General features: G+C 45.0%; 1 protein-coding gene across 1 annotated transcript; it reads left to right on the forward strand.

Moving 5' to 3' along the window:
* The first annotated feature begins 2725 nt into the window (after positions 1–2725).
* Positions 2726–17594, forward strand: LOC132208047 (utrophin-like). The gene is made up of 3 exons (XM_059643789.1): positions 2726–2848; positions 9339–9593; positions 14919–17594. The coding sequence occupies exons 1-3, from the start codon at positions 2840–2842 to the stop codon at positions 14982–14984; spliced, it is 330 nt and encodes a 109-aa protein (XP_059499772.1). The 5' UTR covers positions 2726–2839; the 3' UTR covers positions 14985–17594.
* Positions 17595–18566: the final 972 nt, after the last annotated feature.

Genomic DNA, 18566 nt, shown 5'->3' on the forward strand with positions numbered 1-18566 from the left:
ACTAAAGTCGGTGGAGTGGTGGACAATGTGTAAGAATGTCGCAGGTTGCAGGGAGACTTGGATAAAGTGCAAAATTGGGCGGAAAGGTGGCAAATGGAGTTCAATGTGGATAAATGTGAGGTGATTCACTTTGGGAGGAATAATAGGAAGGTAGAATACTGGGCCAATGGAAAGATTCTTGGTAGTGTGGACGTGCAGAGGGACCTTGGCATCCATGTTTGATCTCTGAAAGTTGTCACCCATGTTGATAGTGCTGTGAAGAAGGCATACGGCGTGTTAGACTTTATTGGTAGAGGGATTGAGTTCCAGAGACGTGATGTCATGCTGCAACTGCACAAAACACTCGTGCGGCCTGTTCTGGTCGCTCCATTACAGGACGAATGTGGAAGCATTGGAAAAGGAGCAGAGGAGATTTACCAGGATGTTGCCTGGTCTGGAGCGAAGGTCTTATGAGAGAAGGCTGAGAGACTCGGGTCTGTCCTCATTGGAGAGAAGAAGGCTAAGAGGGCCTTTAATAGAAACATACAAGACGATCAGAGAAAGATGAGACAGGGTGGACGGTGAGAGTCTTTTTCCTAGGATGATGATGTTGGCTTGTACGAGGGGGCACAGCTACAAATTGAGGGGTGATGGATTGAAGACAGATGTCAGAGGCAGGTTCTTTACCCAGAGAGTGGTAAGGGTGTGGAATGCCCTGCCTGCCAACGTAGTTAACTCAACCACATTCGGGGCATTTAAACAGTCCTTGGATAAGCATATGGATGATGGTGGGATAGTGTGGGGGAATGGGCTTAGATTAGTTCACAGGTTGGCACAACATTGAGGGCCGAAGGGCCTGTTCTGCGCTGTATTTTTCTATGTTCTATTACAGTTGACAGATGACACTAAAATGAGTGGGAGAGTAAAGTCTGAAGAGGACAATGAAAATCTGCAGAAGGATACAGAAAGTTGAAGTGAATGGACAAGGGTCTAGCAGATGGAGTGCAATGATGGTAAATGTGAGGCTATCCATTTTGGTAACAATTATGGAAAAATGGAGTATTACTTAAATGGTGAAAAATTGCAGCATGCTGCTATGCAGAGGGAGCTGGGCAGTCTTGTGTATGAATCACATCGTTTGCAGATGCGGCTGGTAATTGAGACAACACATGGAATAGTGTCCTTCATTGCGAGAGTGATGCAGTTTAAAAATCGGGAGGGTATGCTACAGTTGTATAGGGTGCTGGTGAGGCTTGGTGTGGAGTAGTTTGTACAGTTTTAGTCTCCTCACTTGAGAAAGGATGTACTGGCACTGGAGGTGGTGCAAAGGAGGTTCACGAGTTCGATTCCAGAATTAAAAATGTTGCTGTATGGGGAGAGATTGAGTAGACTAGGATTGCACTCACTGGAATTTCGAAGAATGAGGGGTGATCTAACAGAAACTTTTAAAATTATGAAACAAATGGATAGGAAATTGTTTCCACTGATGGGTGAAATTACAACTCGGGGGCACAGCCTCAAAATAAGGGTGAACAGATTTAAAACCGAGTTGAGAATGAGCTTCTTCATCCAAAGGGTTGTGAATCTGTGGAATTCTCTGCCCAGTGAAACAGTTGAGGTTCCCTTGTTGAATGTTTTGAAGGCCAAAACAGATAGATCTTTGAACAGGAACGGAATTGAGGGTTATGGTGAATGGGAGGGTAAGTGGAGCTGAGTCCGCAAAAAAGATCAGCGGAGCGAGCTGGAAGAGACAGATGGCCTACTCCTGTTTTATTTCTTAAGTCCGTATGTCCTTAGATTGCCATCCTTGTCATTCCCCCTTCTCTGGAATAGGCCAGTTCTGAACGCTGATCAGTAGGACTTGAAATAACTCCCACGTATCAAATGTTGACTTGTTCAATAAAAGCTCCTCCCAATTAATACTGCTCAGCTCCTACCTAACACTGATGTAATTTTCCCTCCCCCAATTTTGTCCTTTCCCTCAAGGTCCTGATTATTCATCGTTGTCTTAAAATGTAAGGAGATGCGATCGCTCCATTTAAGAAGCTCCTGGTTCAGTGTTTTTCCCAAGTGGGAGTCAGCTACAGGTTTTCTTGTTCCAAGATGGGGGAGGAAATGGCCTCGTGGTATTATTGCTGGACTGTTAATTCAGAGTCTTAGATAACATTCTGGGGATCTGTGTTCAAATCCCAGCACAGCAGATGGTGGATTTTGAATTCAATATAAAAGAAAATCATGAATTAAGAATATAATGATGACCATGAATTCATTGCCAACTGTCAGAAAAACCCACCTGGTTCACTGATGTCCTTTAGGGAAGGAAAGTGCTACCCTTACATGGTCTGGCCTACATGTGACTGCAGACCCACAGCAATATGATTGACTTTGAACTGTCCCCTGGGCAATTTGGGATGGACAATAAACATTGCCTAGCTAGTGATGTCCTCCTCCCATTAACAAATAAATAAAATTGGATTCTACATCTTCCGATCCAAGATCGTTTCTTGCTCTCATACTAATTTCTTGGCTTACAGTCACTTTCCCTCTTGCCTGTCTTTGTAATAGCTATAAAATCATGCCCGTCAACCTAGAAATGTGCTATTAATTTGTTGATTTTGTTCTGAATACAATGAGCACGCAAGCAAAGAGCCATGAATTTAGTTTTATCACTTGATTTCACCTCTTGACACTATTTACAGCTGTTTTCTGTTTGTACATGCTGTCTTTTCCAGTCCCACGCTGAGTATTGTTATCCCAATAGTTCTTTCATCTCAGTCCATGTGTATTCCTGGGCGAATGTGCTCGTGTGGTCTCAGGAGTTGGGGAGGTCACGGCTCTGGGACAGCCGTTTCATGGCCCTATGCTGCAGGTAAGAAGAAAAGAAAATCTCTTGCTCTGAGCTCTGCAAACCAGGGCAATGTCAAAAGGGAAACAAGGTCAAAAGAATTTCAACAAGAATCTCAAAATTAACTGCTGAATTCATATCAACATTACGGGGATCGCCCAACTTAGTGGCCACAACATCCCACTTTCTGTTCTTCACAAACAATCCAAAGGCTGAAGTATCCGTATCCCTCTTAACTTTTATGGTTTTTGAGCAAATTTCTTGTTTCTAACTTGTGCATATTTGTGGTGCCTTATGACTTCTTGCATTTGGCAATTGATAAACTCACTCTCTCACGAATTCAGGAGAAGCTAGTTTTATAGAATCCCCAGTGTGGAAACAGGCCACTCAGTTCAACAAGCCCACAGCAAGCCTCCAAAGAGCATCCCACCTAGACCCATCCCCATTCCCCTACTCTATCCCTGTCAGCCTGCATTTCCCATGGCTAATGTACCTAACCTACACATCCGTGGGCACTGTGGGTAATTCAGCATTGCCAATCCACCTAACCTGCACATCTCTGGACTGTGGGAGGAAACCAGAGCACCCAGCAGAAACCCACACAGACAAGGGGAGAATGTGCAAACTCCACACAGACAGTCATCCGAGGCTGGAATGGAACTCGGGTCCCTGGTGCTGTGAGGTAGCATTACTAACTACTGAGTCACCGTGTCACCCTGAGTTATCTTGACTCCTTCTGAAACATAGGAAGGTATCCACAAGACAAAGATCCTTTTTAATCAGCTTAATTCGTACCAACTGAGGTGGATCTAGTTGGGTGTGTAAAGAAGGGGAGTCTTTCACGAGGGAACTTAACAATTTGGGAGACTCAGTCACCGAGGGAGTCTGACCCGAAGACTGGTCAAAACAATAATGATTCGATATGAATTAGTTAGAATGCAGCTGTTAACAGTAATCCTCCATCCCTCTGTGGGAGCGAGATTTAACATTCAAGATCAAAACTGAAACTCTTGAACAAGGTAGTTCAAAACAGCCAGTTCTCTGATTGAGGTTGTGAACTTGCTCGCCGAGCTGGCTTCTTCTCATTCAGACGTTTCGTCACCATGATCGGTGACATCATCAGTACAGCCTCCAATGAAACGATGTTATTCTACTCTGTCTGGAATTGACACTGTCCAGTCTGTTACCATGAGCACTGTCATTTCCGGTTTTGATCTGTATGGGTTTGTATGTGGGGGTCCAATTGTATCTGTTTGTTGGTTGCATTATGGGTGGAGAATCACGCCTCTCAGAGGACACTGCGACAAGGTAACCGTAGTAGCCCAAACCAAGCATAGACACGCAGAGGAATTCCTAGAGGCATGGTTCTCTACCGATTCTCCAGCCTCACATTCTTGGTCTCTTCAGTTTGAATATGATCACTCAACCATATCCTTGATGACAAACAATAGAGTCTTACTTCCCAAAATCTACAAACAGGACTGTCCAGACAGATCCATTTGTTCTAATGATATCATCTTCTGCTGGAGGGATTCCGAAATGTCTGCATTCCTCCTCAACTGAGCATTCCTTGCATTCGTGGTTGACAGAGCTGTCAGCCATGTCCATTGTGCTGCAGGGTTCCCAAGCGGAATATGAGTTGCTGTTCCTGCAACTTTGGGGTGGCATCATTTGTGGCACTGCAGGAGGCCCATGTTCAGTTTGGTTATGACTTTTGAGGAACGGATGGTCCATTTGAGATTGAAATTGCAGAAAGATTTCAGGATTTTTTCATGTTCTTGTCTTTCTGTTATGCCCCTCGGAAAAAAGCAATGAAAGTGCCATTAATTTTTTGCATGGCGAGCTGCTGCATACTAACCGGTCTCACACCATTACCATCACCTTGCCCTTGTGAAGGCAGATATGGATAAGGTTCTCAAAGCTGATAGAAGATTGAAACCACTCGCATCCTGTGACGATGCGAAGTTTCCTTTCTTTAAAAAAAATGCTTGCAGCTTAATGAGCATAATAAAGAGCACAGTGGCTCTGGTTAACACCGCTGTCTCAATTCCACCCTTTGGTGACTTTCTGTGTGGAGTTGGCACATTCTCCATGTGCCTGCATGGGTTTTCTCCGGGTGCTCAAGTTTCCTCCCACAGTCAAAAGATGTGCAAGGTCGGTGGATTGGCCATGCTAAATTTCCCAAGGTGTTCAGTGATGTGTAGGTTAGGTGAGTTACAGGTGGATGGGTCTGTGTGGGATGCTGTGAGGGGCAGTGTGGACATGTTGGGCTGACGGACCTGTTTCCACACTGTAAGGGTTCTCTGATTCATGATTCTATGATTTTACTGAGCGCAAAGGTACAATATTAACTCGTCATATTTGTCTCACCTCTTTATGCATTAACAAGAAAGCTTTAATTTAAACTTTTCAGTGTTCTATTCAGATGTCCAATAACAGTGATGAAGAAGCTGTTCTTGAATCTTTTCACACGTATACAAACTTTTTTACATGTTCCCTTAAGAAAAAGGGAGAAGAGAGTGTAATTGTGGGGTGAGAAGGGCCTTTGCTAATGTCAGTTTCTTTCCCGAGGCAGCGGGAAGTAGAGGTGGAATCAACGAATGGAAGGCTGGTTTGCATGATGGCCTGTGCTGTGTTCATGACTCTGTAGTTTCTTGTGGTCTTAGGAAGAGCTGTTGCCAAACTGTGCTGTGATATGCATCCAGATAGGATGCTTTCTGTGGTACATCAATGAAAGTTGCCCTTGTGGACACACGGAATTGCCTCAGCCTCCTGGGAAGTACAGACAACGGTGTGCTTTTTTGCCCATTGCGATGATCTGGATGGACCAGTGAACTCATCTAAGCCCATACCCCGACACGACCCCATTATCATCCATATGCTTATCCAAGGACTGTTGAAATGCCCCTAATGTGGCTGAGCTAACTGCATTGGCAGGCAGGGGGTTCCACATCCTTACCACTCTCTGAGTAAAGAACCTGCCTCTGACATCTATCTCAAATCTATTACCCCTCACTGTTTAGCTGTGCCCAATCATACAAGCTGACGTCATCATCCGCGGAAAAAGACCCTCACTGTCCACCCTATCTCATCCACTGATCATCTTGTATGTCTCTATTAAATCCACTCTGAACCACCTTCTCTCCAATGAGTACAGACCCAAGTCCCTCAGCCTTTGTTCAGGAGACCTTCGCTCCAGACCAGGCAACATCTCCTCTGCACCTTTTCCAATGCTTCCACATCCTTCCTGTAATGGGGCGACCATAACTGTACGCAATATTCCAAATGAGACCGCACCAGCTTTTTGGACAGTTGCAGCATGACATCATGGCTCTGGATCTCAATCCCTCTGCCAATTAAACCTAAAACACCGTAAGCCGCCTTAACAGCACTATCAACCTGGATGGCAATTTTCAGGGATCGACATACATGGACACCCTCTGCACATCCACACTACCAAGAATCTTTCCATTGACCCAATATTCTGCCTTCCTATTATTCATCCCAAAGTGAATCACCTCACCTTTATCCGCATTGAACTCCATTTGCCACCTTTCCGCCCAATTCTGCAGTTCATCCAAGTCTCCTGGTAACCTGCAACATTCTTCCACATTGTCCACCACTCCACCGACTTTAGTGTCATCTGCAAACTGACTAACCGATCTACCAATGCCTCCGTCCAAGTCATTTATAAAAATGACAAACAGCAGTGGTCCCAAAACAGATCCTTGAGACACACCACTAGTAACCAGACTCCAGGCTGAATATTTTCTATCAAGCACCACTGGTTGCCTTCTTACCCAAAGCCAGTTTCTAATCCAAACTGCTAAATCTCCCTCAATCCCATGTCTCCATGTTTTCTCCAATAGCCTACCATGTGGAACCTTATCGAAGGCTTTACTGAAGTCCATGTCCACCACATCAACTGCCCGACCCTCATCCACGTGCTTGGTCACCTTCCAAAATTACTCAATGAGGCTTGTGAGACACGACCTGCCCTTGACAAATCCATGTTGACTATCTCCCATCAAATTGGTGCTTGCTCGATGATTATAAATCCTCTCTCTTATAATCCTTTCCAAAACTTTTCCTGCAACAGACGGAAGGCTCACTGGGTTTATAATTACCTGGGTCATCTCTACTGCCCTCTTTGAACAAGGGCACAACATTTGCAACCCTCCAGCCTTCTGGTACTAAACCTGTAGACAATGAGGACTCAAAGATCAAGGCCCAAGGCTCCGCCACCTCCTCCGTAGCCTCCCAGAGAATCTGCAAGTTTCGAAGGATGATGCGTTGTATCCGGAGGTTGGTGGGGTGGTACGTCAGGACGAGGGAGACTTTGTTTTGGTTGTTGTTGCGGGGTTGGGGTGAGAGGGATTTGTTGCAGGAAATGCTGGAGACACGGTCGAGGGCGTTATCAACCACAGAGTGGGGCAAGTTGTGGTCCTTGAAAAATGAGGACATCTGAGATATACGGGAATAGAATACCTCATCCTGGGAGCGCAGATGCAGAGGCAAAGGAATGGGGAATAGGGGATGAATTGTTGCAAGAATATGGTGGGAGGAGGTGTAATCTTGGTAGCTGTGGGAATTGGTGGAGTTGAAATGGATATTTGTTTCTCAGTGGTTGGAAATAGAGTGGTCCAGGGAGGAGAGAGAGGTATCAGAGATTGTCCAGGTTAACTTCAAGTTGGGGAGGAAGGTGTTGGTGACGTGGATGAACTGTTCGAGCCCGTTGTGGGAACACGAGGCGGTGCCGATACAGTCATCAATGTAACGGAGGAAGAGGTGGGGTTGAGGGCCAGTGTAGGTACGGAAGAGGGAGCGTCCCGTGTAACCTACAAAGAGGCAGGCATAGCTTGGGCCCATTTGGGTGCCCTGGCCACCCCATTTGTCTGTAGGAAGTGGGAGGAATTGAAAGAGAAACTGTTGAGGGTTGTTCAAGGACCGGAACTTCCCCCTCCTCAGTGGTCAAAAACGCCCTCGACCGTGTCACCCACATTTCCCACAACTCATCCCTCACACCCGCTCCCCATAATAACTACCAAAACAGTGTCCTCCTCGCCCTCACGTACCACCCCACCAACCTCCGGTTTCAATGCATCGTCCTCCGACCCTTCTGCCATCTGCAATCCGACCCCACCACCAAAGACATTTTTCCCACCACCCTGAGGTGACTCCCTTATCCGCTCCGCACTCCCCTCTAGCACCCCCTACACCCAGCACTTTTCCCTGCATATCCATAAATGTTGTTGTCACAATGTTTAAAATTCACTTGTCCCGATACCTCCCCCCTCACCCCCATCCCAGGCCCCAGGAAGAATTTCCACATCAAACAGATGTTCACCTGCACATCTTCTAATGTGGTTGACTGTATCCACTGTTGCCGTTGTGGCCCCCTCTACATCGGGGAAACCAAATGGAGGTTTGGGGACCACTTTGCAAATCACCTCTGCTCAGTTTGCACTAAAGAACTGCACCTCCCAGTCACGAACTGTTTCGACTCTCCCTACCAATCCTCAGGTAACATGTCCATCCTGGGCCTCCTGCAGTGCCACAACGATGTCACCTGAAGGTTGCCGGAGCAGCACCTCATATTCCGCTTGGGAACCCTGCAGCTCCATGGTATCGATGTGGACTTCACAAGCTTCAAAATCTCCCCTCCTCCTCCCGCATCCCAAAACCAGCCCACCTATCCCATCCTGCCACCTCAAACCCTACCCCCGTTTCCTACCTCCTCACCTCTTCCCGGCCCCGAGACCTGTTCGACTTCCCCGGACTGACTTATCCCCTCCCTACCTCGCCACCTACACTCACCTCTACTGGCTCCATCCCCACCTCTCTAACTTGTCTGTCTCCTCTCCACCTATCTTCTCCTCTAACCATCTTCAATCCACCTCCCCCTCTCTCGCTATTTATTTCAGAACTCTCTCCCCCTCCCCCTCTTCGGATGAAAGGTCTCGGCCCAACATGTAAGCTTTTGTGCTCCTAAGATGCTGCTTGGCCTGCTGTGTTCATCCAGCTGCACACTTTGTTATCTCTACATCTCTTAACAACCTCATTAAGTGAGTTCTAGAGAGAACTATGCAGGGTAGACTTTGGGTTTATCATTCTAACTTGCCAGTCCTGAAAGATGAAAGTTGGTTTGTGTTGGATGTTTGTTTCATAGCTACGAAAGATACACTGAAAGGATTTTTCAAATCTTTTGTTGAGAATTGTACCCATTTAGTCACTAATCCTTTTCCTTTTTTGAAGTTTCCTTGGTAGTTACAAATTTCAAATATCTGCGGAATTTTATTGGCTTTGTACTGGTTCTCTGTGATTCTCTGTTAATGGCCCCACGACCTGCCAGCTAATTACAGAATTTATCATTGATGTGCTTCAGTCTTATACTATATATCCCAATTTCAGGAGAAAGTCCAGAGAGACCTTTTAAAGGAAAGGGGTTTAGAAAGAAAATCTATCGTTCAAAATCATGAATAGTTGAAAAATTATTTGCATTTCATATTTCCAGAACCGACCCCAGAGAATTGCCAAAGCTGTCCGCAAACAGTCAATAGAAGTGAAGGAAAATTGGGAGCAATTGAAAACCCGTGCGAGCATCTGGCAGAAACAGGTGAAAAAGGTGTTGGAGAAACTTCAAGAACTGCAGAAAGCTATGGATGATGTTGAGGCTCATGTGATAACAGCTGAGGGGGCCCGCACTGATTGGCAACCTGTGGGTGACCTGCTTATTGACTCATTGCAGGGTCACATTGATAAAACCACAGTAAGTGCAATTACATTACACTTCACTTAGGAACAGATGTAACCGCACTGTTGTATCGAGACGATCAGTAATATGAGTACTTCAATAATATTGATTGAACGGTTGTTAACTTAATTTGCAAATTAAAACTTAGTTGACCATGCCTTGTGATGATATCACATCGTTAATATTAGTATAATTGAGGATTCTATTAGTCAGTGACATCAGCTGAGTTATCTGCTTGTTGCCATGTTATCAGGATTAAAGGTAAAGCCTTACCACGCCATTTGGCTGCTCCTCAGAGAGTGACAACTGGTTATGATTTAACCTGAAGATCACCATGCCTCGGGCAAGTAGAGGGGTTGAGGTGAAGACCCTTTGTGGTCAGCTCACTGGTATGGCAATTGAGCCCTCTCTGCAGGGCATCACTCTGCATCACAAACCAACCGTTCAGTCAACTGAATTTGAATAGAGTTTAGGATTGGAGAGCAATCCATGCAATTATATTTTGTTTGATGAATGTTTCTCACTGGGACTCTCTCACTGGGAAACTTTTTAAAAGCCAGCCAAGCCATACAGGCGAGATCAGTTCCTGATCTCAGCTGATTTTTTTTTGATCTGGCGTGGGTCAGCGTTAGGAGTTCAGTGATTGGAACGAATTCTCATTAAGTTAACGAGAGGGATACTACACGTGAATAGATCAATGTTTTGAAAAGCGGATGAGATATGAGCAAAGGTTTAATTGATGTGGAAGACCAGCCACAATCATCATCGACGGTGGAGCAGGCTTGAGCGGCCATGCAACATTGTGCTGCCGCTATTTGACTTGTTCTGTGGAAAGGAAGGAAAATGGTCAAAGTGTCAAAAATGCTGAAGACCACATCATTCTGCAACCTCAAAATTTGATTGTGTTCAGCATATTATCACTCCTGGTACCCCTAAATCCTGGTCGATCATCTCAGCAGCTCTACTCTGCCCAAAAGCTGGTTACTTGTGACATTTTTGACGGATCTTCCCAAGTCTGAAAATCGTTTTTGTTTTTGTAGAATCAGAATTGGCCAGTGTGAAAGAGGTCGTTTGGCATATCATAGCTCTTTGAAATAACTCCCCAATTCGTCCCCCTTTGCTTGGCAATGACTTCAACCACTTATATAATTTCTTAAATGGAGGGAAACTTTGAAGGCATCTGAAAGGAGTATTAACGATCCCAGAATACAACTGAGCCTTATTAAGTTCTTCGTTCTGATGATCAAGAGCTTGATGAAAGAGGATTCTTTTAAAAAGTGCCTTAAAAGAGGAAATGTACAGAGGCTAAGGGGTGTAGAAAGTTAGCGAGTTTTGAGAAGATTTGTTGCTCAGGTTAAGGTTCTGGATGTGAGTTTGCTCGCTGCAGGTGTAGGAAGTCTCCTCTTGGGTTTGAAGCCGACACAATTAAATGTTTGGCAACTAGTAGTGGGCCGTTTAAAATCAAGTGTGCGCAAGAGGACATAATTAGATGAGTGCAGATATCCTGAAGTACGGTTGGACTGGTGGAGATTCTCAAAATAGCGATTGGCATAGCCAAAGAACAATTTGTAAACAAAAATGAGAATTTAATAAAATTACTGTTAATCGTATCAGTCAGGTAGAAAGTGCAGAGAATAGGATTTGGCTCAAGATGAGAGTCAGGCAGTGGAGTTTCAGACGACCTCAAGTTTTCAATGGGCAAATGTGGGACTCCAACAGGGAATGCATTGGAATTGTCAGGCCCAGAAGTGAAGTAGTTCCAGATGAAGGTTTAACTGCTAATGAGCCAAGACAGGAGACAGGTAGGCAGGATTAAAAAGATGTAAAGAGACAGCTTTAGGGATTGCATGAATGTGTTGTTGGACGTTCATCATGGGATAAACAAGATGCCAATGTTGTGCTGAGACAAGCGTAACATTACGTTGTTGCCAAGGGGGAGTAATGCAATCAGTAGGTAGTGAACAGAGATTGGTGTGGGGACCACAAACAGTGGTCTTCCCAGTTTTAAATTGTTGTCTCTACACAGTTCCGCAACTTTATGTTCTGTTCAAAAGGCATTACTGACAAGGAAACAGAAGTAAGCCATTTGTTTACTGGTCAACATATCTTGATTTTTCCACCATGTTCTCCAGTTATTAATACAACATGTGCACTGTACAAAGTGAACCATTCAAACCTTAAAAGGAAATGTTAAAATTGTGGAATATAAAGTTAAATTTATTTCATTGAAAATTTAAATAAATTACATGAAGGTTTGACCAAGACTGAAAGGAATTAGATGGAACACCAGATGAATAAAACAAGCACGAGTAAGGTGTTATTAGCTGGATGTTCCTAAAGAAAGAGTACACAGCCAACCTTTCTTCCATCAGGGGGATTAATTATGTGTCAGACACAGTCGATTCAATCAGTCCTTCTGTCTTTACTGTCTGACTAGACTATAGTTGTAATATTTCCTTTTTTAAATGCTCAAGGTTAGACATAGTTCACTTGACATTCTCATTTTATAAATTTTAAGAAGTTGACTTATTGTCAATTCAGGTAGGATTGAAAACACATTCTATAGCTGTTTGGAGTCAGAAGTCACATGACACCAGCCTATAGTCCAACAGGTTCATTTGAAATCACACAAGCTTTTGGAGTGCAGCCCCTTCATCAGGTGCAGTTGGTGAGGTGACCACAGAGAGACACAGCTTATCAGCAGAGAGATCAAAAGATCATAGAATTGGCGTGAGTGGAGTGTCAGATAATAACTCTATACAGGTGACCAAGAGTGTTCAAGGCAAGTAAAGCGTTTATAAAGTCCATGTCAGTGCTGTGTTGTCATGATAATCAGGCAGCGCAACAGGAATGTACAAAAGGTGACATCTCAGGTCAGACTCTGACTTGTAGTTGAGAGGCTTGTGTTCAGAATCTGTCTTAGAGTTTGAACCTTTATTTCAAAAGCAAGAATTTATAAGATACCACACTGACTGTAACTACAAGTTGTGTGTTTCTTCAACAAAATATCTGCAAACAATCAAACGTCCTGGATGAAGACTTATTATCTGACACTCCACTCACACCAGTTGTATGATGTTTTGATCTGTCTGCTTATCAATTGTGTGTCTGTGTGTTTTCCTCCCTGACCGCACCTGATGAAGGGACTGCACTCCGAAAGCTTGTGTGATTTCAAATAAATCTGTCAGATTAGTACCTGATGTCATGTGACCTCTGACTTTGTCCATCCTAGTCCAACACCAGCACCTCCACATTATAACTGTTTGGAACCAAGTCAGTGCAACAGATATATATCGAACATTTGACTTCGGAAGAATGCCTAGTGCTGAAAAGTTCATTAATAACAAAGGATTTCTTCATTATGCCATCTATTGTAATCCTTCTCTCGAACTCATTCCACATATTTCACAGAATTGAAATATATAGGTACATACTGAAGAGATTTTAACATCAAGTGAGCAGTTCTCGCACTTCACCTTGTCACTAAAAATGGAAAATATGACTTACAAAGAGTGGGTCTTTATTTTGTTCTGTTGTGATGATGAAGCAGATGCAAGTCAAAGTGCTGGAACTGGCCTCTTGAACTTAGAAACTGTTCAACGTGTATAAAATGAATTCTGTGCGCATCTACTAAAAGCAGTTTTATGGAAGGAAAAGGTACCAAAGAAGATTTGGTGTATTGTGCTTGGTGTTATTATACTCCAACCTGAGAAAACAGAACTCTACGACTGTGAGTGTTGAGATCTGAGAGGGGGCTATCTTGTTTGAATTTACATTGCTAAGTCTAGGCCTATTTTCCCAAGAGCAAAATTGGTAATCCAGCAAGAAATGGATATTTCTCACATTTGTTGGCTGTCGGCGTCTGTTTAAAGTTTGAGTACAGTTTCCTTATATACAGGTGCTTAACCTGCTTTTACAGTTTGAACATTTGTTGTGCCAATGAAATTTTTTTGAATGGTTTCACCTCCAGTTTTCTTCTTTATACATAATTGGTATTTTTTCAGGGTAAGGACTGTCTGCAAAATCTGAGATTGGCTTTTGAAAGACGGCAGCCTTTGTTTTGGAGAGATAATGGGACTGCAAATGCTGGAGAATGTGAGATAACAATGTGTGGAGCTGGATGAACACAGCAGGCCGAGCAGCATCTTAGGAGCACAAAAGCTGACGTTTCGGGCCGAGAACCTTCTTCAGAAAATGAGGAGGGGGTGCGGGTTCTGAAATAAATAGGGAGAGGGGGGAGGCGGATGGAAGATGGATGGAGGAGAAGATAGGTGGAGAGGAGAGTATGGGTTGGGAGGCAGGGAGGGATAGGTGAGTCTGGGGAGGCCGGACAGGTCAAGGGAGCGGGATGAGGGGAAATAGGGGTGCGGCATGAGGTGGGAGGGGGGATGGGTGAGAGGAAGAATAGGTTTGGGAGGTGGGGATGAGCTGGGCTGGTTTTGGGATGCAGTGGGAGGACAGGAGATTTGGAAGCTTGTGAAATCCACATTGATACCATTGGGTTGCAGGGCTCCCAAGCAGAATATGAGTTGCTGTTCCTGCAACCTTCGGGTGGCATCATTGTGGCACTGCAGGAGGCCCAGGATGGACCTGTCCTCTCAGGAATGGGAGGGGGAGTTGAAATGATTCATGACTGGGAGGTGCAGTTGTTTATTGCAAACTGAGCGTCGGTGTTCTGCAAAGCGGTCCCCAAGCCTCTGCATCGTTTCCCCACTGTAGAGGAAGCCACAACCGGGACAGCGGATGGTTTGGATATTTCTTAAGCATTGATTTTCATTCAGAGTTGGTTGGATTTTGCTGAAACAATAGACATAACTCACTATGGCGTAGACAATGTCAGAGTTCATGTTTCAGGTCCTGTGACCCTTCCTCAGATCTCACTCTTCACTGATGCTGCCAGACCTGCTGAGCTTTTCCAGCAACTTCTGCTTTTGTTGCTGATTTACAGTGCCCACAGTTCTTTTGTTTTTTATGACACAGACAAAACTTGATCTCTGCAGGAAGCATGATGCTGCATTCTCCAACCTCCCTGCCTTTTTGTAATATAATATTGTCTGTTTCGGACAAAAGTGGCTTTTTTTTGTCTGTTTTAACTTCTGCACATACTTTCTATGCAGGTTAAAAGTCTACACCTTTTCAGTTCACTGCAGTGCTGCAGAATGAAGACTTGGAACAATTTTTTTTATAAAGTAGAAAATCAGTGTGGTTTGTTTTCCAAAATGTGATGTGTAAGTGCAACACTTAACAGGGTGTTCATCAAACTATTGTTTCCTTTGATCTTTGTGTTGCAGAAATTTCTAGAATCATTTCATATATATTTTTCTTGATATATTTTCGCAGCTTTCCTGGAGCAAGTCTGTTTTCCTTCGGATGAGACGACTTTCAGACATACTCCCTTTATTATGAGATATAATTGGGGTAAAATGAGGAGGATTTTTATTCACTGAGACACACATGACTATATGTTTAAAGCATTGGAAAATGCATTCGGTTAGGACTGTCATGTTATCTGGTGTTTGTACCAGGCTTTCCGATTAACTGCAAGTGATTAAGGATGCTAATGGATGCCACATGTTATTACCAGAGGAAATGAACATACAAGTAAGGATTTTATGCCAGATTTATACATAGCATGGACTATGCAGCATGGATGCAGTGACTGAGTGAAACGGGATGCAGTGACTGAGTGAAACGGGATGCAGTGACTGAGGGTAATGAGCTGCAGTGACTGAGGGAAATGGGCGGCAGTGACTGAGAGAAATGGGCTGAAGTGACTGATGTAAAAGGGATGCAGTGACTGATGGAAATGGGACGTAGTGACGGAGTGAAATGGGATACAGTGACTGAGTGAAAGGAGATGCTGTGACTGTGGGAAATGGGATGCAGTGACTGAGGGAAATAAGCTGCAGTGACGGAGGGAAATGGGCTGCAGTGACGGAGGAAATAGGGATGCAGTGACCAAAGGGCTTTCTGATGCCGTAACTGAGACAAATGGGATGCACTGACAGAGGGAAATGGGATACAGTGCCTCAGTGAAATGCTCACAGCGAATTTCCCCCCTCCGTCCTGCGACTTGCCCTCTCCGTCCTGACCCGCTCACAGCGACTTGCCTCCTCCGTCCTGACCCGCTCACAGTGACTTGCCCCCTCACTCCTGAACCGCTCACAGTGATTGGCCCCCTCACTCCTGACCCGCTCTGCATTGAGGAAACCAAGCAGAGGCTTGGGGACCGCTTTGCAGAACACCTCCACTCGGTTCGCCACAAACAACTGCACCTCCCAGCCGTGAACCATTTTAACTCCCCCTCCCATTCCTTAGACGACATGTCTATCATGGGCCTCCTGCATTGCCACAATAATGCCACCCGAAGGTTCCAAGAACAGCAACACAAAATCCGCTTGGGAACCCTGCAACCCAATGGTATCAATGTGGACTTCACCAGCTTCAAAATCTCCCCTTCCCCCATCCCAAAACCAGCCCAGTTCTTCCCCTCGCCCCACTGCATCCCAAAACCAGCCCAGCCTGTCTCCGCCTCCTTAACCGGTTGTTCCTCTCACCCATCCCTTCCTCCCACCTCAAGCCGCACCTCCATTTCCTACCTGCCACCTCATCCCGCCTCCTTGACCTGTCCGTCTTCCCTGGACTGACCTATCCCCTCCCTACCTCCTCACCTGTACTCTCCTCTCTACCTATCTTGTTTTCTCTCCATCTTGGGTCCGCCTCGCCCTCTCTCCCTATTTATTCCAGTTCCCTCTCCCATCCCCCTCTCTGATGAAGGGTCTAAGGCTTAAATGTCAGCTTGTGTGCTCCTGAGATGCTGCTTGGCCTGCTGTGTTCATCCAGCTCCACACTTTGTTATCTTGGATTCTGCAGCATCTGAGCTTCCCATTATCAGTGGCCTTTTCCTCTTCATCAAAGTTTGTGCAAAAGCAACACGATATGGGGCGGCATGGTGGCTCAGTGGTTAGCACTGCAGCCTCACAGCACTGGGGACCCCGGTTCCATTCCAGCCTCAGGCAACTGTCTGTGTGGAATTTGCACCTTGTCCCTGTGGCTGCATGGGTTTCCTCCAGGTGCTCCGGTCTCCTCCCACAGTCCAAAGATGTGCATGCTAGGTGGATTGGCCATGCTAAATTGCCCATAGTGTTCGGGGCGTGGGTCTGGGTGGGATGCTCCAAGGTTTGGTGTGCACTTGTTGGGCCAAAGGGCCTGTTTCCACACTGTAGGGAATCTGAACAATCCTGTTTCCACATCTCCATGTTATAACCCTGCTGATCACTGCACATAGAGATGTTTGATAACAAAAGGATAACAATAATATTCAAACCCAGTGCTGGAGAGGTATTTTAAATGAGTATTTTAAATGCACTGAGGCCAGTGTCGATCTCCAATTCAATTTTTATTTACAAATGAACTGTCTTCAACTTTAGCACTGCCTCATTCAGAGATAGTTACCAGGGTGTCAGCCTCTCTGACCCTCACACTTCTTATCTGTCAGCCAGGGCTCCCTGATTTGGGCTGTTAATATGGACCAATCAGGCAACTCATATTCTGTGAGGTTCAACTGGCCGACCTGGTCACAAACCAGTGTAGTGTGTTCGTCGAAAATCAAACATGTACTAGAAAGATACCATTACATACCAGTGTAAAGGAAGGCATGAGGCTAAACTGGGGAGGGAAAGGGAACTGCTTACTGGGGGTGGCCCAGAGAGTGGAAGAAAATCGAATGGGAAGAAGACCATTTGAGACTGAGGGAGAGAGATGTAATTGCCTGACTGAGGCATTCCAATTGCGAAATGGATTTTTGTGTGTACACCATGTTCAGTTGCCCCGATCTTAATCTGTACTCCTCTTTAAATCATTAGTATCTGAAATTTCTGTATCATTTCCAAATGTTCTGTCTCTAATGTTATTCTGTTGGAATTGGTTGAACTGCAGAGATATCATCTATTTGCACAAATGTGTTCAGTGAAATGAGTTGCATGCTATATATGTATTATTCTTCCTGATTCTATGATACGCATACAAATTAAAGTTAGTTCCACTTCTGAACAACAAACTGCTTTTAGATGTATGATGTATCTCATTTGCCTGCCACTTATTCTTGTTGATGAGTTGTGTTTCTGTTTTGTGAAGAAATATGAATGAGCTGGAGCACTAAGGGCAATGCCCAATGTGGTGATCTTCCAACATTGCAGCTGGAAGGTGGAGCAGGGAGGGGGAATGGGTTTCACAAGAACTATTACAGAGGGAAATGGAGAGACAGGTGATGTATGTGGCAGCACCGAGACAGTGAGGAGAATGAAATGCAGCCTGAAGGGGAATCTGGCTATAGTCTCAAAGGCACGGGCTGAATGGAAGAGGACAGAAAGGATTCACTCAGAGGAAGAGAAGATCAGACGAGACTGATTATAGCAAGTTACTGATAGGAGGGTGAATCAATCGGGCTCACTTTAAGACTGTTTACAGTTACCATATAGTTCCTGGGAGATGTGTAGATCAGGCCAGGCTCAGAGAGAAACGCTTCACGGAGTAATTAACATGTAGACCCCACTGGGAAAGAGTGAAGGGTTGGCAGTCCTGCTACCACTGCTGCTGGTGATGTCCAGGCCAGTCAGTCTGGCCAGAGACTTCAGCTGCATCATCGGCACGAATGAACAATCTGGAGGGTATGACAGTGAACTGGACTCGACGTCCAGATTTCTGATGGAAACGGTTAAAGTTGCCAAGCTGCATAACATCTTCAGCACCCTTGCAGACTGAACACAGAGTAGAAACGCCTGGGCATAGCCAGATGGGTCTCTACACCCATTGGATAGATTTCCTGTTTGCGCCCACACGTCCTCGATCATATCCATTGAAGTCAAGCCGGTGTTCTTCTCTGACTACTGCCTCCTGCTGGCTGACTGTCACCAACAGGATGACCAGGGGGCTGGCAAGGGAACATGGAAGCTGAATGTGAACCTGTTGACCCCAGAAAAATCATTG

Source organism: Stegostoma tigrinum, unplaced genomic scaffold, assembly GCF_030684315.1.
Source record: "Stegostoma tigrinum isolate sSteTig4 unplaced genomic scaffold, sSteTig4.hap1 scaffold_266, whole genome shotgun sequence".
In the NCBI taxonomy this organism is placed as follows: Eukaryota; Metazoa; Chordata; class Chondrichthyes; order Orectolobiformes; family Stegostomatidae; genus Stegostoma; species Stegostoma tigrinum.